A 22,194-nucleotide genomic window follows, 5' to 3' on the forward strand; every position below is an offset into this window, starting at 1 on the left:
GAAAAAATTAGTTAAACAGAACGGCATAGAATCGAAATTTAGCCCATGCATTCTACTGTAGGCTATGTAAGAGATGAAATACCACAACGGTCGCCCTTAGAAAAACTAAATATTGTTCGTAAATATGGTGTAAAATGCACAAACTACACATTACTAAGAATTCAGAAATTACATTTAAAAGATGGTTCAAGTTTCGTTACAAAAAATCTATTGTATAAGAAACAAAAAAGATAATAGGCTATGCCTTCAAACAATGATCTGGTTTTCAAAAAGACAAAATGCATATATATATTTATACAACCTACTTGTACGACCAAAATTAAGAATTTTGTCAGCAATATAGAATAGGATTTCCACAACTTTAACAAACATACCGAATCTGTGAAAAATTGTTTCATTCGATTAGTGTTTTAGAATGAAAATGAACTATCATTCTTACAGTTATGAATATTGGAATAATTATTAGGATATAGACAGACCTACTGTCAAAAGTGTTTTATATATATATATATATATATATATATATATATATATAAAAGTATCATGCAAAAGATACTGGGTAATAAATAATTAATTACAGTTTACATAACATTGGTTTGAATATGCCAAATCACAGTATAAGAAATTGTACGATTTTAATACCTCTATATTGAAAGCTAAAATTTTTAAAAGGTTAACAGATTCTATAAACAAATAACTTTAGACCAACTGCATTAAACAAGGTAAAATTTTACAAGATATGACTGATTCGCTTAAGTGACAATTTTATCAACATTTTGCCAAGACGTAACGTTAAGAGTGTGTGAAATTAGAAACTCTGAATATCTTAACAGCACCGCAATGAAATTATTTTGCTTAACTGACTTCTTTACTGTGTTTTTCGGATCTCCATATCAATAAGACAACAGTTAGCTGATTAATGCCTACTCAAAGTGTTTATCAATGGTATTTTGATGAATGGTGCTGACTTTTCTTTCTAAAAATTATATCTGTTAGATGTACCTATTCTATACATACAAGACATAAAACTATGACAGAAGTAATACACATTATTAGCATTAGAAGGTATCTCAAAATTATTAGCATTTCTATATTGCCTTTTCATTTCAGAAGTTCACGTAATACTAGACCTATTTAAATTGCATGTTTTACCATGGCTTTTTAAGATGCTCAAACTAAACCAAGTCAAGTCAAGACATTATAATATGTCTTAATGTTATTTTATATATGTTTTATGCTATGACACATTCTTTACTTTTTTTATTGTTGATATATAGTATATTACGCTGTATACCTACGAAATTTCTAACATATTTCACTTTGTGAATAATAATAATCTACTTTCACTGTAGGTCATTTGTTATATCTCAGATCTTTCCAGCACACAAGACTATTTACATGATACAAGAATTACCCTCTTTAATATGTACAAGTATTAATAATAGTTTTCTCCTCCTCTTACCTTCCCCCACATCTATCTTATTCCTAAATAGTCCAATTCTTGTCAAATAACGTCCTACGCAGTATTGTTCTTCTTACTGAATATTTTCAGTGGTACTACATTTTACAAACTTTCGTTAAACGTGGTTTTTCAATGCCTTTTCTGAAACTCATTATTTTGCGTCTATAAATCCACTTTTCTTCTTTGTAAATGTTTATTTTGTTGTAGCTGACTTTGTTTTTTATTTTCTATTTAAGATTAGTCAGTTTCTATTTAAGATCTCCACTAATAATCCATCTAGATACTGAAAAATAGTAGTAGCTTTTCCCCCTCCCCTCTCCGCTTCCCCACTAGCCATAGTTTAATTTGGTGCAATTATTACTGTTTATTGATCTTATTTGCATTTGTTTCCATCTTACATTCCTCAGGCTCCCCCTCCCCAAATTTTCTAAATTTCTGTTAACTTTCGTTCAATACTGACAAGGAAACACCTGTATTGAACCCATCCCTCTCTTCCAATTACATTTCCCTCCTATTTGTTTTTTCTGCTACTCTTAACCGTTAGTTAATATATATTTCTTGTAAATCCTCGATTCTGCCACTCCAACCCAATCATCTTTACACTGCTTCACGGAAACTCAGTTCACTAGGTCAAAAGTCATTTATTCAATAAAAATAGATATACTTGTTTCTTTTCCTATTTCGATACCCATTTCACCGATTTCTTTCATTAATGTCTCTTGTACCCTTTCCATTTCTTAAATCCAAAACTGTTTCTCTTCAATTTTCTCACTTCTCATAGTCTCCTATTCCATAGTCGCACTATAACATTTGCTACAAGTGATAAATTAATTATCTAGTACTACTTGCACATTTTTGGGTTCGTTTCTCTTTTCAACGGAATCATCTCGGGCTACAAAATAAAACTACCCGTTTTATACGGATATATTTCACTGCATATACCTATCCTCTCTTTCTCCCCTTCTTAACCTACATTTTAATTAACTCAGTACATATGTTACCTGTCCCAAATGCTTTCCTATCTTCCTGTTCTGATGATTTTGTTCTAGTTCATTACCTCAGTATTGGAAACCCTATATCGTCTTCAGTTACTTGTTTCCTATCTTAAATATCTAGATTACCGATACATTATATTATCAATATAATTCCTCGATACATCTCTTCCATCCACCTAACACTTCTTTATTCTAATTAACCATCCTTTCATTTTTATTTTTTTACTCCCATACTTGCACTTCCCTTTTCTGACATTTTTCTATCGATTTAATTTGCTCGTTTTATTTTATTCATATTTTCTCACTCTTTCAATTTATTTGTCTCTTCATAGCTACTTTGGTAATATGATTTTCTTTCCCTGGTTTTGTTGATTCCTATAAAGTCATTACTCAGCTTACTGTAGATCCTTTTCCCTCCTCTGTATCACTCTTGTTTCCACATTCTCCTTTCCTCCATTTCTTCCAACAGTACTTCAATGCTCCTTAGTTCTGCCCTCATTTCAGTACCTTATATTTCTTCTGCATCTTGTTGTACGCAAAATTTACGATGTTATCACCATTTATTGGTCACTACCCCCATTTCTTCTAAATTGAAGTAACCTCCTCGAATGTGAATAGATTTATTTTTAATTTTCTCATCTTTCGCACATCTAACTTCTTACATCCTACTTTTCTCTGCATCAACTTGTGATCCGATTTTCCTCCCTCATTCCTTTCCCCTTCTATTTTCCCGCTATCTTTTTATCTTCTCCCACAAAAGCATTTAACTCTCGTCATTATAGTTAAAGATAAACTTTTCTTTCTATCTATGACTTAATTTTTCGTAATTTTCTTGCATTTCTTTAGTCGTGTATGCCGGTTGACACATTTATTACCGTAAATAATACTATAAAGTTTATTTTTTAAAAAAATACAGCAATGTCATTGAAATCTTACCTTGAATAACTTCAAGAGCAAACATGGCTTCATCTTTGATATTTCTGACTACAGCATCTGTTATAAGCACATGAATGCCATTAGGTCCCTGAATGTAAACATCTAGTATCTGTTCTGGTGTAATTCCCACAAGCTGCGCCAGCTTCAGTACTATCTCTGCACAACTAAGATTTTCCAGGTACAATGCGTGGAATACATGAGTTTGATCCATCATACAAATATATAAAGTCAGTCGGGGAGCAATAGCTCTGAGAAGATAGAGGAAATATATCAATTAAAAATCCAATATGATCTAAATTGTTATATATTACTTATATGGAAATAAGATTAAAAAAATATATATTAATTATTGCACTATACGAGTACATAAATATCAGGTTCAATTACTTAAGATTCACGAAAAAATATACATAGGTAAGGAACAAGATACGTTGCTGGTAGCTCAGTGGCACGGTTATCGCGCAGCACGGTAGCGATTCAATTTTCTACCACTTCTGTACCTAATCAAAACATACATGCTCTATGTATGTATCATTACTCTACTGATCAAAACACAACACTGAACTGGATACATGATTGATACAATTACAATTATACTTCTAAGTAACACAATGCAACAAAGTCATAGTGCATTTTGATATATAAAAAAAATATCGATTACAATCGCCGAAAACAACTTTAGAAAATGAAAACAAGTAAAGCAGAAAAAAGCGATTTCAGATTAATCTTCGTATCTCATGCAGATCAAAATAAACACATTTTTGTTCTTTCTTTCTCTCTCACTAAAAAAGGAACCCTCCACGGTATTAAAATTTCGTCTTAATTCGTATTTTATTACCTGTTCCTTTGTACCTTTAGAAAGATCGCGAAAATTTTATCTACATGGTAAGGAAATACGAGTTACGACGATAGCATTGCATTAACAATAACAATAGTGGTGGTGGTAGCCAAAGTACTGTTAGTTGATTATTAAGTAGAGAAATATTCTTGTGTTGTATTTTGTTTAACTTACATGATAGCACGTATAAAGGTAGTAACTTCAATACAGGCTACATACACCAAATTTTTGTATGTTCTAGCCAGCAGAAATTTACAAATATTGCAAAAGAGAAATAACTGGAACAGCTTTAGTTCAGAAATGAAAAATCGAACTGACATTAATTATTCCAACAACATGTTTGTTTTTCGCCAACCACTTATTCATAAAATAATAATAATAAATTTATTAGTACTAGTTGAAGCTATGCTCTCTACACAGCGCAGCATTCACATATGAGCATAAATCTCCTTGTCATTTCTCACAACATACGAACAAGTCCCTTTACAGACACAAGTGAGAGACGACTTGATAAAAATCGGCAAGGAGTACTAGAAAGAGGAGATATTTTCGATTATTTTTTCAATATCTTGCGCTATTTGCAAGATTTGAGCCTACTTCAGGTTGGACTTTCTAATTCATGTATGATTAGTAATTTCTTTCTTCTTGCATGCAGTATATAATAAACAAATACATATACACTCAATTAATTACAATGTCAGTGATATATAGTGTTTATTGGACAAAACACTCCAAACAATAAAGATTCATCTTAGACTGGAGAAATGGTTACCCTTCGTTTTTCGTATTATTTGGCCATGAAAAAACGTCTGAGACAAGCAACCCCTATATACAACTAAGTTGTATTGGAATGTATAACACATAGGATATTATGGTTTCAAAAATTTCAACACTTACAGTGTACCCTTAAAAAATGTAATAAAGGAATAATGGCCACGTGTTTTAAATATTCAATTAGAACTGGACAATCTATACAAAATTTGGAACTGACTAACGAAAACGACACGTTTCTAACACTTGTGGTTTTCGAGATCTCAGTGTCGAAAGGACTGGAGACAAACATATAAACTTTTCTTTGGAGACAAGCATATAAACCTAGCATTTTAATATATAGATCTTTACGCAAACGTTCAATTTTTTAAAAACTTTTCTAAAAATCTAAGCTTTAACTAATTTTACGTGCAGATTTGTTTGAGCTAAATACCATCTTACAATACATTTTGTGCAATCCATGTGAAGTGATCCAATGAGGCTTGAATGAAAATTAACTATTACCACATTCATCATTGGCAACACAAAACTTCTTGTTAAAACTTTTAATCCCAGCCTGTGTGTGAGTGGAAGCCATTTTAGTTGAGCAGCGTGTACCAATTAGTAACTGTGCAGACATTAACGTAAAACTGTATATCGTAGGACTGGATTATTCAAAAACATTCCAACAAATGCAATCATATTCTCTTCTTTAATTTTCTCTTAGCATGAAAAGCCGTAATTGAACAGGAGAAAATTACTCTGTAAGTTTAGTATCGAAATTTAACGAATTTAGTAACGAAATTAGAGCTGAAATTTATAACGAAGAGGTGAAATATCAAAGTTGAATTTTTTAAATCATAATTACATATAGTGCTATGTTAGTTAGTCGTTACTCTTATTACAGTTAGAATAACAACACTAATACGTTGCTTCCTACTATTTTAATGATTTTTTTAAAATTGAAATTTTATAATTTTTGCCAAGTTTGAAGTATGATACCTCCGGTGGGACAAGGAATAATTTATACACAGAATATACATATATGTACCGTGTTATGCAAAAATGAACTAAGCGCCAAACTTTGAAAATCCACGTAAATGCGACGATTGGTTCCTGATACGCATTAGAACGTTTTGCACAATCGAAAAGAGAGGAAAACCAACACCTTTCTATAATAATAATAATAATAATAATAATAATAATAATAATAATAATAATAATAATAATAATAATAATAATAATAATAATAATAATAACTTTTGATTACGGCTACATTTATGTTGGACATCAACCTTTATACGTAATTTGCTTAAAAGTATGAAAGTGACGCTTAGTTCGTTTTCGCATGACACGCTACATATATAAGAGAAAACTATTGCAAAAACTTCAATTTTGATATTTGTTTGTGAACAGTTATGAATTCTTAAAAATTGCATGAAAAACGAATGTTTATCCTACTCTTAATTATTTGTTTCTAACTAAATATTTTGCCAACTTGAATCATAAAAGACATTGTTATAATCTGTTATTTCTATTTCAATACTGAATGGCTTAACCTTAGAATAAAGTTACAAGATTCAAATAATCCAAGTTAATTTGGAAAATTCAATAAAATGATAATCACGAATGAAAATAAAGTATTAAAAGTAGCAAGAAATTAAAAGAGCAGTGGAAAACATGAAACTGGTTACTGCAATTATATTACGAATAAGTACAGCAGATAAAGGACTACGTTTCTGCACGCTCATTATTTATTTTTCGGATGAAAGTGGAAGCCAATATAAGAATAGAGAGAGAGAGAGAGAAAAAAAAAAAAAAAAGAATCAAACATTTGCAATTACAAAACAGATTTTGGACTAGAAGCTGAGTGGAATATTTTGCTTCTTGTCATGGGCATGACTGATTCCGATGGAGTAGGAGGCAAAATAAAGCATGGAATAAGCAATGACAGCTTAGTCTGCTACTGATCGTGGGTACTACCTATTAAAAAATTCTAAGAAAAGTATCGTCTCTTGAACTTACAACGGCAACAGGCAGATCAAATAGCATTCCACATTTTCTAAGAAATAAGGATGCTTCTTAATATTTATTCAGATTAGAAAAAATATAACTTTTTTTTAAATTTTGTAACTAAGACTAATATGTTAATATTTTTTTTATTATTATTTCTTTTTTACTGATGAGAAATCGATTTCTTTTATTTCAAGAGGATTCCTGTTATATATGTAGAAATAGCAATTAAAATATGTCTATTATGCAAGTTAAAAATCTTTCTTTTTAATTTGGTTACGGCGCAAATTCACGTTAATTGTGCATTTATTTTGAAAAATCCATACCTTTGTTCACAGTCAAATACCACAGTTGAAACTTTTACTATAGTTTTCTCTTATATAGATATATATTCTGTAACAAAATTAGCTTTTTGTTAGATGTTTCACCAGAGACATCATACATCAAACTTTGAAGGGAAAAAAAATGACATATCAAATCTGAAAATGAAACCTTTAAGTCTTACGTCCCACGGTTATGCCAGATAGGCTAAAGGAGACGGCATTTCAAATCTGAAAAATCATATAAATTGTACGAAGCACTTAGTTACTCTACTTATAGTGAGTACAGTACCATACGTAATTATAGTGAAAAAAAAATGAACTTTGATATTTCATCCCTTTATTATAAACTCAAGCTTTAAAAGATGGAATTTCTTAAATTTTCACACTAAATTTTGGGAGTAATTTTATCCTACACGTATTAAGGTTCAATTAAGGTTTTTCATGCTAGGAGACAAAATTAAGGAAGATGTAATGCTGAAGAAAATCATGTTTTTTGCAATGTTTTTCAATAATCCAGTCCTACGATATACAAATTTACGCTGTCTGCAGTCACTAATTGGCTCGCAGTGCTTTAAAAATTTACAAACGGCCAAGGATGATATTTTTAAAAAAAAGTTTTGTGCTCTACAATTGTCTATAGTAATAAATGGTACATAAAATTTTGAAACATTAAAAATGGTCAAGCAACCCAAAATTTTTTACTGCATCATTTCGTACGGATTGACCCTTCAGATCTAACTACATTTTTCCATAAATAATCTTTAAGCTTAGTGTAGGATACATAATTTCTCGAACAAAGTGATATCTTACGATATAAACTTAATCCGTTCCAAAACCCCGTTTAAGTTCCAAGACAATTTTTCCTCTTTAAAACATTAGAAACTGGATTAATCCATTCCTGTGCTCCATGAACTCGAATTTTCAAAATGATTTTAACAGTAAAAATACTCGTTTTTAAGGTAAAATATTTACAATAATAAAAAAAAAAAAATGAACAGTAAAATTAAAAATACAAAATCTCGTATTTATACGTGAAAGCTGGAGAAGGACCGAAGTTATTGCTTAGAAAGCGAGTCACTTTACATATATATATATATATATATATATATATATATATATGTTCGAGTACGAGGGCGTTCGGGATACGGAATAAATATGTGTGAGGAATTAGTCAATTATACTTTAACGTACAAATATGAATATGATATTCGAATAAATTTGGGTATCCCCACCTAGTGTAGTCGCCAAGACTCTCGACTTTAGTGCGCGCGGTCTTGGTTTCTATTCACGCTGGGGACACTCGGTTGAAAATTTCTATTCCCGCTGGGAACACTCGGCTGAAAAAATGTCAAAGCTTTTTAGGCCAGCCATCCTGATTAGAATTTTCCTGGGATTTCCTTATTTACATCAGGTAAATGTTGGCGTAGTATATAACATAATGGTCCCAGACCGCTTCCTTCCTTCCCCATTTCTTTATTTCTTCCAAATTTCTCAGTAGTTTGACCGTCGACGGATTTTGTCCTCTATACGTGACGGAGTAATATGGTTATAGATACCGAAATTCCAAACATCTAATTCCTAATCGAATAATCTAATTAATAATCGAATAATCTGGAAGAAAACACAAGCGAATCAAATCAAACATACTGAAAGTAGTATTTCAAACGTAAAAGGCAGAGTCAGAAGGAAAGGACGATATATATATTATTCAAATGTAATTAAATACATACAATTAATTATATAAAACTTGAAACAATTACTCACTTTGAATGAAGAGCATTAAAAAGTCTGATCCCATCTGGCAGTCCACATATTTGAATGAAGTCATCTCGGGTTAGCCTTAGAATATCAGCACCTGAGAAACTGCTAAACGTTCGCAGATAATTACCGAACCTGTGTGATTGTAGCCACTGTGCAGTCTGTTGTGCTGTTGCTTCACTTGGAAGTGGCTGTAAATAAAACTGGAAACACAGAAAACCATTAAAATTATTGCAATAAACAAGTTTCTGTATCGCTGTAATTAGAAACAAAATATCAGCCTAAATTTTCTTTAAACTATTATTCTATTAACGTTTAAAATTTACATACTATGACTGGATTAATCTTCCGATTCAAACGAAAAGTGGAAATGGAGAGCGAGAGGTGAATTCACGCTTGAAACTTCACCTCTTTAAGCAAATGCGAGAATTTTTCTTTAATTTAAGCAGATATTATTATTATTATTTATTAATAATATATTACTAATATTATACTTGTTCATAACAAATATATTTGTTAACAAAAATAATACAGTGTGATTTTTTCCCGTATTCTCCCAAAAAAAGCTAAACTAGAATTCATTTCATGTTAACAGTGGATCCAACCGTTGTAATTAAGATTCATAAAAAAAAAAAAAAAAAAAAAAAAAAAAAAAAGGAGGAAAATCTATCCACCAACACATGATGATTGTCAAACCAACTTGGAATGTCCCAGTGCACTCTAGCGCTTCACTTTTACAAACTTGGGAAAATCATCCCCATTATGCCCTATGAGTTGATCCCAGCTCAGGCCCAGAGGAGAGTGGGTGTGCACCATCAACTGCTGCAATATCTTCGTGGTGCGTTTCCTGTCACATGTGATGAAAAGTGGGCGTTTTTCTGAACTCCAAATGTGCAAAAACAGTAGCTGAACAAGAACAAACTTCAAGAATCTGTCGTCAAACAGAGCCGTTTCGAGCATAAAGTCATGTTCTGTATGATGGAACTATCGGTGTAATTCGCTTCGTTCCAAAGCGCACCTCCTGCCAAAAGATAACGCAAAATCACACTCGGTTCAAAAAAGTAACAAAAAATTCAGAAACTTGATGGCAACGAATTGATGTCATACCCGACATATAATCCTAATCTTGATCCTTCGGATTAGTCCGTTTCGGTCCATGGCGCACTTCCTGAAATCACAATGATTCACCAATCAGCAAATGCAGGAAACAACAGTGACTTAATTTCTTTGCCTCTAAGATGTGGTATCGACGTGGAATCTAGGAACTGGCAGGAAGGTGGCTGCAGACAGTCCAACAGGAGGGGGTATACTTTGAATGTTAACCTGGTTTCATTGTACAGTAATAAATACAGGTATGTTGTATACCAGCACATTGCTAGACTTATGACTCATTCTGGCAAATTGTAGAATCTGTTTATATGAGATTCTCAACTGTAGGTTGATACATAATTCACTTGATCTTTTTTTTTTTTTTTTTTTTTCTGTTTTAGGCACGATGTTCAATGTAAGACGATCCTAAGAGCAGATTTCGAGAAGCATTTAAAAGTCTGCATATCCTAGTTTGAGAAACTAGGCTACATAATCTGACTGCGGGAAGGATCATATTCAGATTTACTTTTTCCTGTTACTTTTTATTTTTAAATGACCCAAAAAATTAAATAATGATCTTACAATTTACTTGCGTAATCATGTAGTACTTGGGGAAGACCAAGAAGATGGAAGACAGTAAAACATCTCAAACTTGGACAACCCTCTGTACAGTAATTTTCTGTAATCGGACGAAGCACTACGTACTAAATTCCTTGACCCAGGCCAGCCTGTATCTTGAACTCTGGAACATTCATTTTCAAGATCGGAAGTTACTTTACAGCTTCTTAAAATGGTATCAGCGATACAAAGGAAGTAACTTTCGAGTGTTTTTAAATATACCGATAGTCGACAACTTAAGCTTTAGTAATCATGGAATGCTATGGTTAGAATATATAACGTAAAATGATCAAAAATGCAGGAGTGATTGCTGGAATCCGAGTACAAGTGCATTCACTGTTTTTGTTGCCAAATCATAACTGATTGTTTTTTGCCTTGTAAAGATACTTAAACGAGAATGTCACGAACTATCACTAGACCCATAAAAAGCAATAATCGACTGAGTTCCTTAGGTGACTATTGCAGAGAATGTTGGGTATTATTTGTGTCTCAAAATTCTACTATCACTGGTAAAGAGGATGATCTGCCTTTAGACAATTCTAATTCAAACTATCATCAAGTTGGTATTCCTTACATCACCATGTAAATACAGTATGAAACATCATAATTACATACAGTATGTATGTTACAGTATTACAATATGCGTAACAGATTAATCATATTTTCCTGTATTCTTTTGTCTAAACTGGACTCTTTTTCAGGAAGCCACAGGAGTCCAAGTTGAAGAGGTTTCACTGTACACGTGAATAGAAACAATACTCACTACATAAAATTTTTGCACGATAGAATCTAAACCATGACATTTTCTTTCTGCGGCGATAAGCTTTCGGATTTATAAAGCCATACTGTAAAAATACTTGAGGAAACATGTACGAATCTCTCTATATTATTGCTGCTAAGGCATACGGTGAAGGCATTTTCATAGTAGTGTGTTGTGAATGTTTGGAATTACGAAGAGGGACTTCAATAGTTCTTAACGATTTCTTTTTTAATAATTTATTTTGGAAAAGAAACAAAAGTAGGACAGGATAAGACTAGCGTACATTCACGAAAGAAAAGATTCACTAACCTTAATAGGAATATTGATAGATGTATAGTGATTATCACAATATAAGCCATGGATTTTAATTATGTAATACAGATACGAAGTGGTGCGCTGTAGATACACACGTTTATGGAGTCTGCATGTCTCAAAGAGATCCAAAAGCTTTTCTATAGTCTCTCATTCTTTTGTATTCATAATTACGCTAAGAGATCGCATTAGAAATTTTTACAGTCTTCTTAAAATTATCCTGACCAGCTATCTCTCTTTAAAAAGTCGTGTACTCTTATAGATTAGCGAAAGTAAATAAAATAAACGTTGATCTTGTCTGGATCTTAAGGTTCTCATTTTAAGTCAAAATACTAAGTTGTCTTGCATATAGTTGTGAGAAAATACGGAATTTTTCGGCCCGAGCCCAATCCAGCCCGAACGTACCTAGGCCCGGCCCGATAAGTTTTTCAAAATTCTTGACCCAAGCCCGGCCCGGGCCCGATAAATTTTAAAAGCTTTTGGCCCGACCCCGGCCCGATAATTTTTTTAAAAAAATAGCTCGAGCCCGAATCTTTCTCAAAATTTAGTACTAAATTTGACCTAACCCTCAGAAACATTTTCTAAACTTTGGTTCACAACCTGACGCTTGCCTTCCGAATGGCACCATTGCCTGCTAGAACTTTGCCTGTCATTGAGAGAACAAAAACTGCATTCCCTGTAACAAAAATCTAACTTAATTGATTTTTAGCATAAAGTGAAGATGGCAATATTGTTTAGCGACAGGCAATCAGAGCTCAATTTACCGCATAATGCCTGCAATCCTCTATAGCAGCGTTTCCCAACCTTTTTCAATTTGCGGCACACTACGGGTGTAACTTGAATTCTCGCGGCACACTCATAGTATTATTATTATTTGCATATATAAATCACCATGGTATTTTTTTTTTGTGTGTGTGTGTGTGATTACTGATCATATTCTCACAGAGATGATAGCTCGATTACTGGTTTTCCCCTATGCTCAGGGACGTACGCAGGGGGTGGGTCCTGGGGCCCGGAACCCCCCGAAAATTTCGACTTTTGTACAAATTTAGCCTAATTTTAGGGACAATTTTAGTAATTTTAATATAAAATACCCCCAAAATAAGTTTGGACCCCCGAAATAAGTTCATGTGTACGCTACTGCCCATGCTTTTTTATTCTAATTCTAAAATAGAAAACAATTGTAATGAAATATAGGACTCAGATTTTTAATAATACGCTTTCTTTTTCGAAAACTGTATCCAACCTTTCACTAAGAACGAAGATCAGTAAATAACGAACGAACAAACAAATGTCTTGTACTTTTAACTTTGCTGTTTTAACGAAAACCGGTGCATATTATTGCAATCACACAACTTGCGATGCGTCCAAGTCAAAACACAGCTGTTGAACAAAGTGTTGTTCTGTCATTCACCTGCGAATGAGTGTTCTATGAAAGTTCACTTGACGCGTACCGTACAAATGATTCCATTTCTCGGTGTTAGTATGACTCCCAATTGAAGCGTAACATAGCAGCTAACCGTGGAAATGTGTACGAGCCGAAATACTGTCTGCTACACAGTAATAAATGTAGAACAATATATTACAATTACAGTAATTTTTTTTCATGGTATAAATTCATAGTAATGTGAAATACAAAAAATATACATTTTTTCCTATGTCTTGCAATTTGGTTGCTATAGAATTAATAATTTTGTTTCGATTTCCTCGCGGCACACCAGCGCTCCATTCGCGGCACACCGGTTGGGAAACGCTGCTCTATAGTGAAAGTGGAGCCGCTAAGCAACACAAGCTGTAAATAGCTATTGCATTCTTTGTAACATTTTTCACGGACACACTTCTTCAACGTTTGGCTTTATTCCAATTATCGTTTAACGGAAGTCAATAATTATTAAAGAATTGCAATTGATCGGCCCCAGCCCGGTCCGACCTGAAGAGAAATCAGTGTCGGCCAGCCCAAGCCCGGCCCGGCCCGGCCCAAAGAAATAACAGAGGCCCGGCCCGTGCAGGTCTCTACCTCCAACCCTGTCCGTTAACTATTAGATTTCCAGAGTTGGTCTAAAGTTTCTGTTTCTCCTATCACAGAAACTAGGTGTCGAGATGGTACATTAAAATCACAAACGAAACCTGTTTCCAACAGTCTGGTCCTCAATCAAATTCGGACTCAAATGAGTATACACTTCTCTCTCGAACTTCCAAGATTAGAACATTCGTCGAAGTCAAGAATTTGGTTTTTGTTGAAGGTTCAGTCTTATAAGAGAACAAGACATAAGACTAAAATTTCATTTTATTTTTACGAAGCGAGTAAAGGCTAAAACTGTCAAAAAATACAATTAAACATATAATTGAGAAGGTACCATCATAATGTTCGTTTGTGAGATTTGAACATTCGTCTACGATATCAAAACTGATATTTCTTAACTTGAAACAGCTGATATTAAAATTTGGAGATTCTGACTGATTATGTCGTTCAATTAATTGGCATTTACAGTGATTGTATATACCAAGAAAAATTATGGAGGGGTAAAGTGAAAGAAAAATAGTACATATGTTTAACCCTCGAGCTGGACTCGAACCCAGTCAACCTGTTTATGTCTGCTTTACAGGCATTCATATTAGTAATTTATAAACATAAAAATCGTAGTTTGAATTTTTAGAACTTCTAAAAACATCTTTCATAAAATATATCATTATATAAAAAGAAACATTTTAAAAAATCACTACAAAGATTACAGTTAAGTTCTACACAATAAAGCAAGCAAAACACACACACACACACACAAACAAGTTCTCAGCGGTTTTTCAGTCAATAACTGTCCCATGACTGGTGAATGGATTTTTCCGCTACTAATCAAGGAGTCAACTCGCACCGGTTGGAACCAGTACTTTACTACTACGAAATGCCTCTCGCACGCCTCTCCACTTTATTTTGAGATTCCGTGGGAGGCAAGATGGGTTTTTGCTGCATGTATAAGAACAAAACAGAAGCCAGTCTACCTCAACATTTTCCCATCAAATTTTCATACCATTATTATACCATCCACTTTCAAATAATTAACAGCTAATGTTAAGTACCACAACACCTTTATTAAACTGTTTGAAATGCGTATACTTCTGTACTACAATATAACTGTATCAAAGGAGTCTGAAAATGTTAACAAATAATTAATATTCTTTTTATTAAAAGTTTAATTACAATGTTAACTACACACGGAAGATAATTCTCTTGCAAATATTCAGGGTAAACGTACACCAGCCAGATAGGTTACTGCGATAATAATGGAATCTAAAAAGCAGCTTGCGAAATTACGCAGGTATACTGGTATCCATTCTTTCTAAGCCTTGTCTAAATGTTGAGATGTCACAACTAACTCATATAAATTCTCAATGCATCCTCAGAACCGTATGAAAAATATGCAAATATGAAATATCTCAGGTTTATAAGAGAGATGCTGCTTGAAATCATTCAATGAATTTTGATTGAATGATTTGTATGTATTCTTGTCAGCAGCGAGGCTATATAGGACAAAGTCTACAGTTTAAAGTTGGACCTGAAACATTGTAATAAGTTCGATGCTCTCCCGTCGTGAATAGAACCCGGAACCTCGTGTATCAAAAGTAGTTACTCTAGCCACTAGGCTACAGATGTGGAAACTGTCAACTTTGTCAACTTTGAAGTATTGTGGAACTGAATTCGTTTATTCAAACAAAGAATTCTACAGTGAGCTTGCTGTTGCCCTGAGGTGGGGATGTGTTCGGCTGTTTCCAGTACATACTGATTTTATAGCAACGTCCTTAGTCACACATGTAACAAAGCAACTTATACCACTGTTACTCAACCACATTATATATATATATATATATATATATATATATATATATATATATATATATATATATATATATATATATATATATATATATATATATACACTACTTTCATTATATCAGAAGGAGCAGATCAACTTACTGAGGTTCGTTTACACATTTAATTTACAATAACTGGAAATATACAATTATGGGAGACAGCATATCAAAGTTTTCTAAATAATAGATTTCCATACAAATATTATATTTCGAATATCCAAACTTTATTTTGTTTCAAATTCTTTTTTCTCTATGTGAATATTCTAAAGAAATAAAGCCTGTTAACTTGCGTATTAACACGTCTTTCCAATATTTTTCACTGAAATAGCTGCATAGTCATGTTAGGTTTACAAGTATATCATCCAAAGAAACTCATATGTGTGTCATTGTTTATTCAAATTTCACCTACGTATAAAGGTCAACAGCTTCCAAAGTGATTCATTAAAAAATAAATAAATAAAATAAAATAAAATAAAATAAAATAAAGAACATAAATACTGTGAATTACAATAAGGAAAATAAACATTAGCTTTTGTTTATTCAGCTGTTTTCAAGTATACATATAATCTTCAGAAATGAACATGTACAGTTTTGTTAAATTAATTAATTAATAAAACCTGGTCACCCAACTCTCTCTGAATCGCCTGCAATCTTACCAGCAGCTGCAATTAATTAAATAAAATGAATGTGTCTTTCTTTGCCCGACTGAGATCTTTATTTAAAGCCAACGTATTATGCTTATTTTTTTCTTCCGGTTGCCAGAATATGATCTAAATAAAAGTAGGTGGCCAAGATTTCTTAAACAAGACTGGACTTTTATTTTGGAGGGTTATATTTTTCAATTCGTTGTCGGCAATAAGTTAAGGACTAATCTAAAATAATAATAATAATAATAATAATAATAATAATAATAATAATAATAAAATCGATATTTCTCTTATTGAACAAAATGTATGGAATCTATAGGAAAGTGTACCACTAAAACAACCATCTTTCTTCGGAACTTCATCCGCAAATAAATAAGAGGGATTGGGGAAAGTATAGAGACAACGAATATACGGAGTAAGCTATGAGCGTTTGTACACACCTAGTACTATCACAGGGACAATAAAAACAAATGCAGGAAATCCTTTGTCTAACTCAACATTGTCCATTTCGAAATTTAATATGGAATGCAACAGACGGTAACCAGAATGGGTTAAAGGACAAAGAAGATCTACTCTATAACTAAAGTATCACTTTTTGTATCTTGATTACGAAATAACTTGTTTCATTTTCTTACTGCCAATATTGTGTGTATACAACTATTATTATAAATTACAGAAATCTACTCAACTACAATGTATTCCTTTACTTAAAAAAAAAAAACTATCTTTAAACAAAAAACTGACCTTCGAGGATACCAAAGATTTATAGTTATGTTAGTGTAAATCTTACATATAACCTCCTTCTGAGTCTGAAAAATCTCTACTTGGCAAATGAGTGCAGCTTTTTGTGTCAAGGACTTCCACAGATATCTAACCCAGTACTGTACTGCCAATATCAATTTACACTTCTTTTAGATTACAGTATCTTTATCTTAGTTCTTTTGTTTTGATATACATAACGTCATTGGTATACAAGTCCACGCCCCATGTCTCTCTTTTTAAAACAGTGCATATACAGATACATAATTTTTATTTGCCATTATTGTAGCTTATTTTCGAACTGTTTTAAAATTACGCCGACGAAACAGCAGCAAAATATTTTGTTTTTCTTTCGGAAAAATGTCATTCTTATTGTACTTCATTGTTATTTCGTACTTGACATAAAATATGGATTATAAATACATTTCACGAATAATAATAATAATAATAATAATAATAATAATAATAATAATAATAATAATAAATACAATTGCATTTTTTAAAAATAATTCTTTTGGTTGCAATAACTTGAATGAGTAAAATATTTCTCAATTTTTGAGAAATCTAAAACAAACACAAAACTCTTTTGCGGAATACATATCTGAAGGGAATTTCTGTCTTCAACACTATGAATGAATTTTGTCTATTATTATTAGTGTAATTATCTTATAAGAGAATCAAACTCCGCCGAACTTACATCGCCTATTGTACAAGAATAAAACTACTAATATAAATACATACACTCACCGGAACATCTGCCGAATCCTGCTCTGGTGCTGTAGGACTCTCCTCTTTGGTCATGCTGGTTGGTGTACCTCCTCCGCGACTGCAAATTAAAGACGAAGTAGATGATGAAAGTCTACACCAAGTTAATGCTGGTAACACTCTTTTTCTAAACTTACATATCCTATCACGTTTCGTAACAACCACTTTCTTTCCCAATAAGGCTAAAATTTTAGACGGGGCAAACACGTGATAAAATCGAACTGTCACCACGTAATCTTCGTACGTCACTGTCACCACATTTACCAAAACAATCATTGCGAAGGATAAATAGTTTCACTGACGGGATGCGAACAACACACTTACACATCCAACATTCACAACACAGCACACAACTCGATCAGCTGACGCATTGACTTACTGACAACGAATCAAGAGCTACACATACAAGTGCGGTGAGCGAAGGATCGAGGGTTAGGGAGGGATACGGTGACGGAAACCGGCAGCTTTAACTGGACGGAACCAGTTGCTGCTCGGGCTAATTCGGTCCGTTTCGATCTTTGTCGGAGATTCTTTGCCTCTTTTCATGATTATCTTTTATAGTATCTTCAGGTGTAAGAATAAGAAGAAACAAAGTTAGTAATTGCATACTTCAATTACTCTTCCTGCTACATTTTCACGTAATACAGCTAAGGTTTCATCACTGTACGAGGACAACGTTTAATTAATAATGGCACAAATAAACTGTGAGTGAGTAGATTTTGTTCGCTAATAAAGAAGCTCATTTCTTTGGATTTCATCCATCTGCATGTTTGACTTAGCATGATGATAAAGAAAATAGTCATATTGAGAGACATAATACACAGAATAATACACGGATATTAAATATTAAAATTATTTTGTCTAGTTAATTTCAGTTTCATTTCATTCTCCCCGAACACAATTCAGGTAACATACAAATTAAATTTAATGAATTTCTTAGTTTCACATTCTTGTTTTGTCTTTTACGCTAAAGGAAACGGGTGCTTAAAGAAAATGATTATGACAGAATTGGTGGAATGATAGTGTGGGAGTAAATGGGAGAACTCCGAGAAAACCCATGATTTAGGATTTTTAGTTTTCTGGGCTTTCAGCATCGCTGGCCATGTTAGCCCGTCACGTTGAAGGAATGACGTCCCTCAGCGACCACACTATCCATGGAAAGGGAACGAAGGAAGCAGCCGTGGACCTATATATTAGGTACCACCCCGCCATATGCCTGATGTGAATGAGGAAAACCCAGGAAAACCTCAATCAGGATGGTTGGTGTGAAAAAGCTTTTATCACTTTTTAGACCCAAGAGTCCCCCACCGGGAATTTAACCCGGGACCGGCGGAGACCCACGAATACGATGTTTTCACCACAAATACCTTTGGTGTGGCATGTAACTTTCTCACCAGAGATGAGTGCTGTACAACTGAACCAGTAAGTCTTTATATAAATAATATACTTTGTTTTCTGAATTACAAGTTGCGAGCCACATGTATTGTAATTACCTAACTATTAGAAGCAGCTGCACCGATTTCTGTATTATCTTTGAGGGAAGGAGTTTAAGTGCGTGTATTACGTTGTCAGATATCCATACAAAACATCCCAATTATGTTTCAAACAAAACTTGTGGGGAGAAGGACACGGGACCTCCCACAATCAGCGCCCGTGTTCGGAAGCCCTACAGACAAACTCGTTTTCACTTAACTATTGATTTCTACCTTACATAACGTTCCTGGTAGCATTATACCAACATATTTTCGTATTTAATATATTTTCTCAGACCGAGGCACCATGAAACGTAACCAACAATTTAACATGAGACTCGAGTCATACGTACTTCCATTTAAAAGGATTTGTTTTAATTGTTCTAAAGTATTTTAATACCTAACTCGGTATTCCCAACATTTTGAGACTGGCGACGCATCTTACTGAAATCAGTGAGAAGTCGTCACACACACTTAGTTTATTATTATTATTATTAATGACAGATTATAGTGGTGAGAGACCATAATTACCATGAAGAAGTGCCTCTATGTAGTACTGACGTCCACTCTGCCGGAGACGTTAACTGGCAGTCTGTCTCATAATTGATTTTAACTAATTATTAAATATTTCACATTTTAAAATTTTGTGACACACCCTATGGACTGCGTAACACTGGTTAGGAACTACTGACCTAAATCACGTTCATCTTAAAAGAACAAACTCACAAACTTGACATTTTTGGGACAAACGAACAAGACAAGGCTTTATTTTTAAAACGTTTAGACCGTAAATCTTGCAAGAAAACCCAATTTCTCTTATATATATATATATATATATATATATATATATATATATATATATATATATATATATATATATATATATATATATATATATATATATATATATAAGCCTTGTATTCTTATCTACCTAGCTATAGATGGAAGCAAACAAAAGTAAATCTTCTTTGGCCAATCAGTATCTATTTCAAGGTGAAATAATATTTTATATGTACGGCTGCCAGAATACAACCTATGAAACAGATGAGTAACCGCTCATTTTTTAACGAGACTTTATATGTAAGTGCAGCATATATCCCGTACTGGTTCTTTACAGATAAGTTACCATTTGAAAGAGAGAAAAAAAGAACTTTGTAGATCTTACACTGCATTAAGTATCAAATCATTACACAATCAGCATGGATCAGGATTGCTTTACGCTGCACGACAAGAAACAACCAGTTTTGTGAAAAACAAACAAACAAATAAATTAGGCACGAAGTCAGAATATTCAACATTTTATCACGTGCATAAATCTATCAACTACAACGTGCGCACGCTCCCAGAAACGTGGGATAGGTCTTATTGAATGAATTAGGTAAATCTAATTCATCACTAGACACTATTTCAAAACATTATTATATAACTATACGCTTTTTAAACACGCTCGTGTTCTTCTTTGCCCGCCTATGCGTAATGCTACCATTGAATGAACTAATAATATTTACAGATATTTCCACCCCAGTTTACGAATCAACTCAAACAAAATCTTTGAAATTGTCTTTAATTCTTTCCCCTCATTGTTAATAACTTCAGAAAAGACCAACTAATACTACAAAAATCTTTCGTCTTCCATTGGATACTCACGCTCTCATCACCAAAAGTACTCTGCTACCATTGACTGATTACCCGCCACAAAATTAAGAAGCTGCCATGGCTATGATGTTTCGTTACGTTTTGTTATATTATTTATCTTTTCAATATCATCTAGCAATTCCAATTATGGGAGGGGCCGCGGTGGCTCAGTGGTAGAGCGTTCACCTCTGGTGCTTGGGGTCCAGGAAGTGAACTCTGTGGTGGACAAACGCCGTGTGCGTGGGTTTTCTCGAGGTTCTACCATTTCCTCTCACTTTCTTTATTCCACCATTTCATTCATTACTCATCATCACCGTCTCCTTTAGCCTAACCGGCATAACTGTGGGACGTAAAGATTTCATTTTTTTTTTCAATTATGGGACCGCAGTGACTCAGTGGTAGAGAGCGCAAACCTCTTGTGCGTGAGGTTCCTGTCTCGATCTTGATCACATCTAGTGGGACTTCTGACAAACTAGCATTGTTTACGTGCATTTTCTTGTAGTTCTTCTGTGTTCTCTCACTACTTCATATTCATTATCATAACGAAAAGAATGAAATAAGAATATTAAAATGAAGTCGTTTTACACTACATTAGCAGTTTATTTTCACTTAACCATGTCGGTCCCGGCGATCCCCACAGGGGACATAAAACATGACGAAATTTTTATTTCTTTACAGCTTTAAAATCAGAGTAGCAACATTGAAAACTGTTTACAAGGGACGATCACAGATGGATCATCCCCTGTAAACAGTTTTCAATGTTGGCACTCTGATTTTCAAGTTGTAAAGAAATAATAATTTCGTCATATTTTATGTCCCCTGTGGGGGACACCGGGCAGACATGGTTAAGAAAGTTATTTCATATATATTAGTTTAATTTTGTTTGGTTTTAGCGTCTTTCAGCAGCGAGGCTATGAGATGTGGACCTACAGCTTAACGTGGGATCTGAACCACGTGAGGTTCCGCCGGGAATGGAACCCGGGTCTCTCACGTCAAAGGCGCGTACATTAACCGCTTAGTCAGAAGGGAGCTCATTTCATATGTTTATTCTCTGAAATTACCAAAAACTTGTTAAAACTTTCAAACGAAAGACTCTATCAAGAAGAATTCGCTTTGGATGTGAAAACGATCTTTTCATTTCTATAGATGTCACTGGAACATACTGGAAACAATGGGAAGGATTCACAAAATTGTT

General features: G+C 33.5%; 1 protein-coding gene across 8 annotated transcripts in view; it reads right to left on the reverse strand.

Annotated features, from left to right (window-relative positions):
- Positions 1-22,194, reverse strand: part of gem (transcription factor CP2 like gemini) — a 402,232-nt gene that overhangs the window by 9,379 nt on the left and 370,659 nt on the right. For 7 of the 8 annotated variants that reach the window (XM_081736308.1, XM_081736306.1, XM_081736312.1 and 4 more), the window contains 3 exons: positions 17,869-17,953; positions 9,082-9,278; positions 3,394-3,641 (listed from right to left, as the gene is read on the reverse strand). In XM_081736308.1, coding sequence (XP_081592434.1) covers positions 3,394-3,641; positions 9,082-9,278; positions 17,869-17,953 — 530 coding nt within the window. The remainder of the gene's footprint in view (positions 1-3,393; positions 3,642-9,081; positions 9,279-17,868; positions 17,954-22,194) is intronic. The other variant, XM_081736307.1, reaches the window with a different exon arrangement.

The sequence above is a fragment of the Thermobia domestica genome, chromosome 13 (assembly GCF_964235325.1).
Source record: "Thermobia domestica chromosome 13, izTheDome1.hap1.1, whole genome shotgun sequence".
NCBI classification, from domain to species: Eukaryota; Metazoa; Arthropoda; class Insecta; order Zygentoma; family Lepismatidae; genus Thermobia; species Thermobia domestica.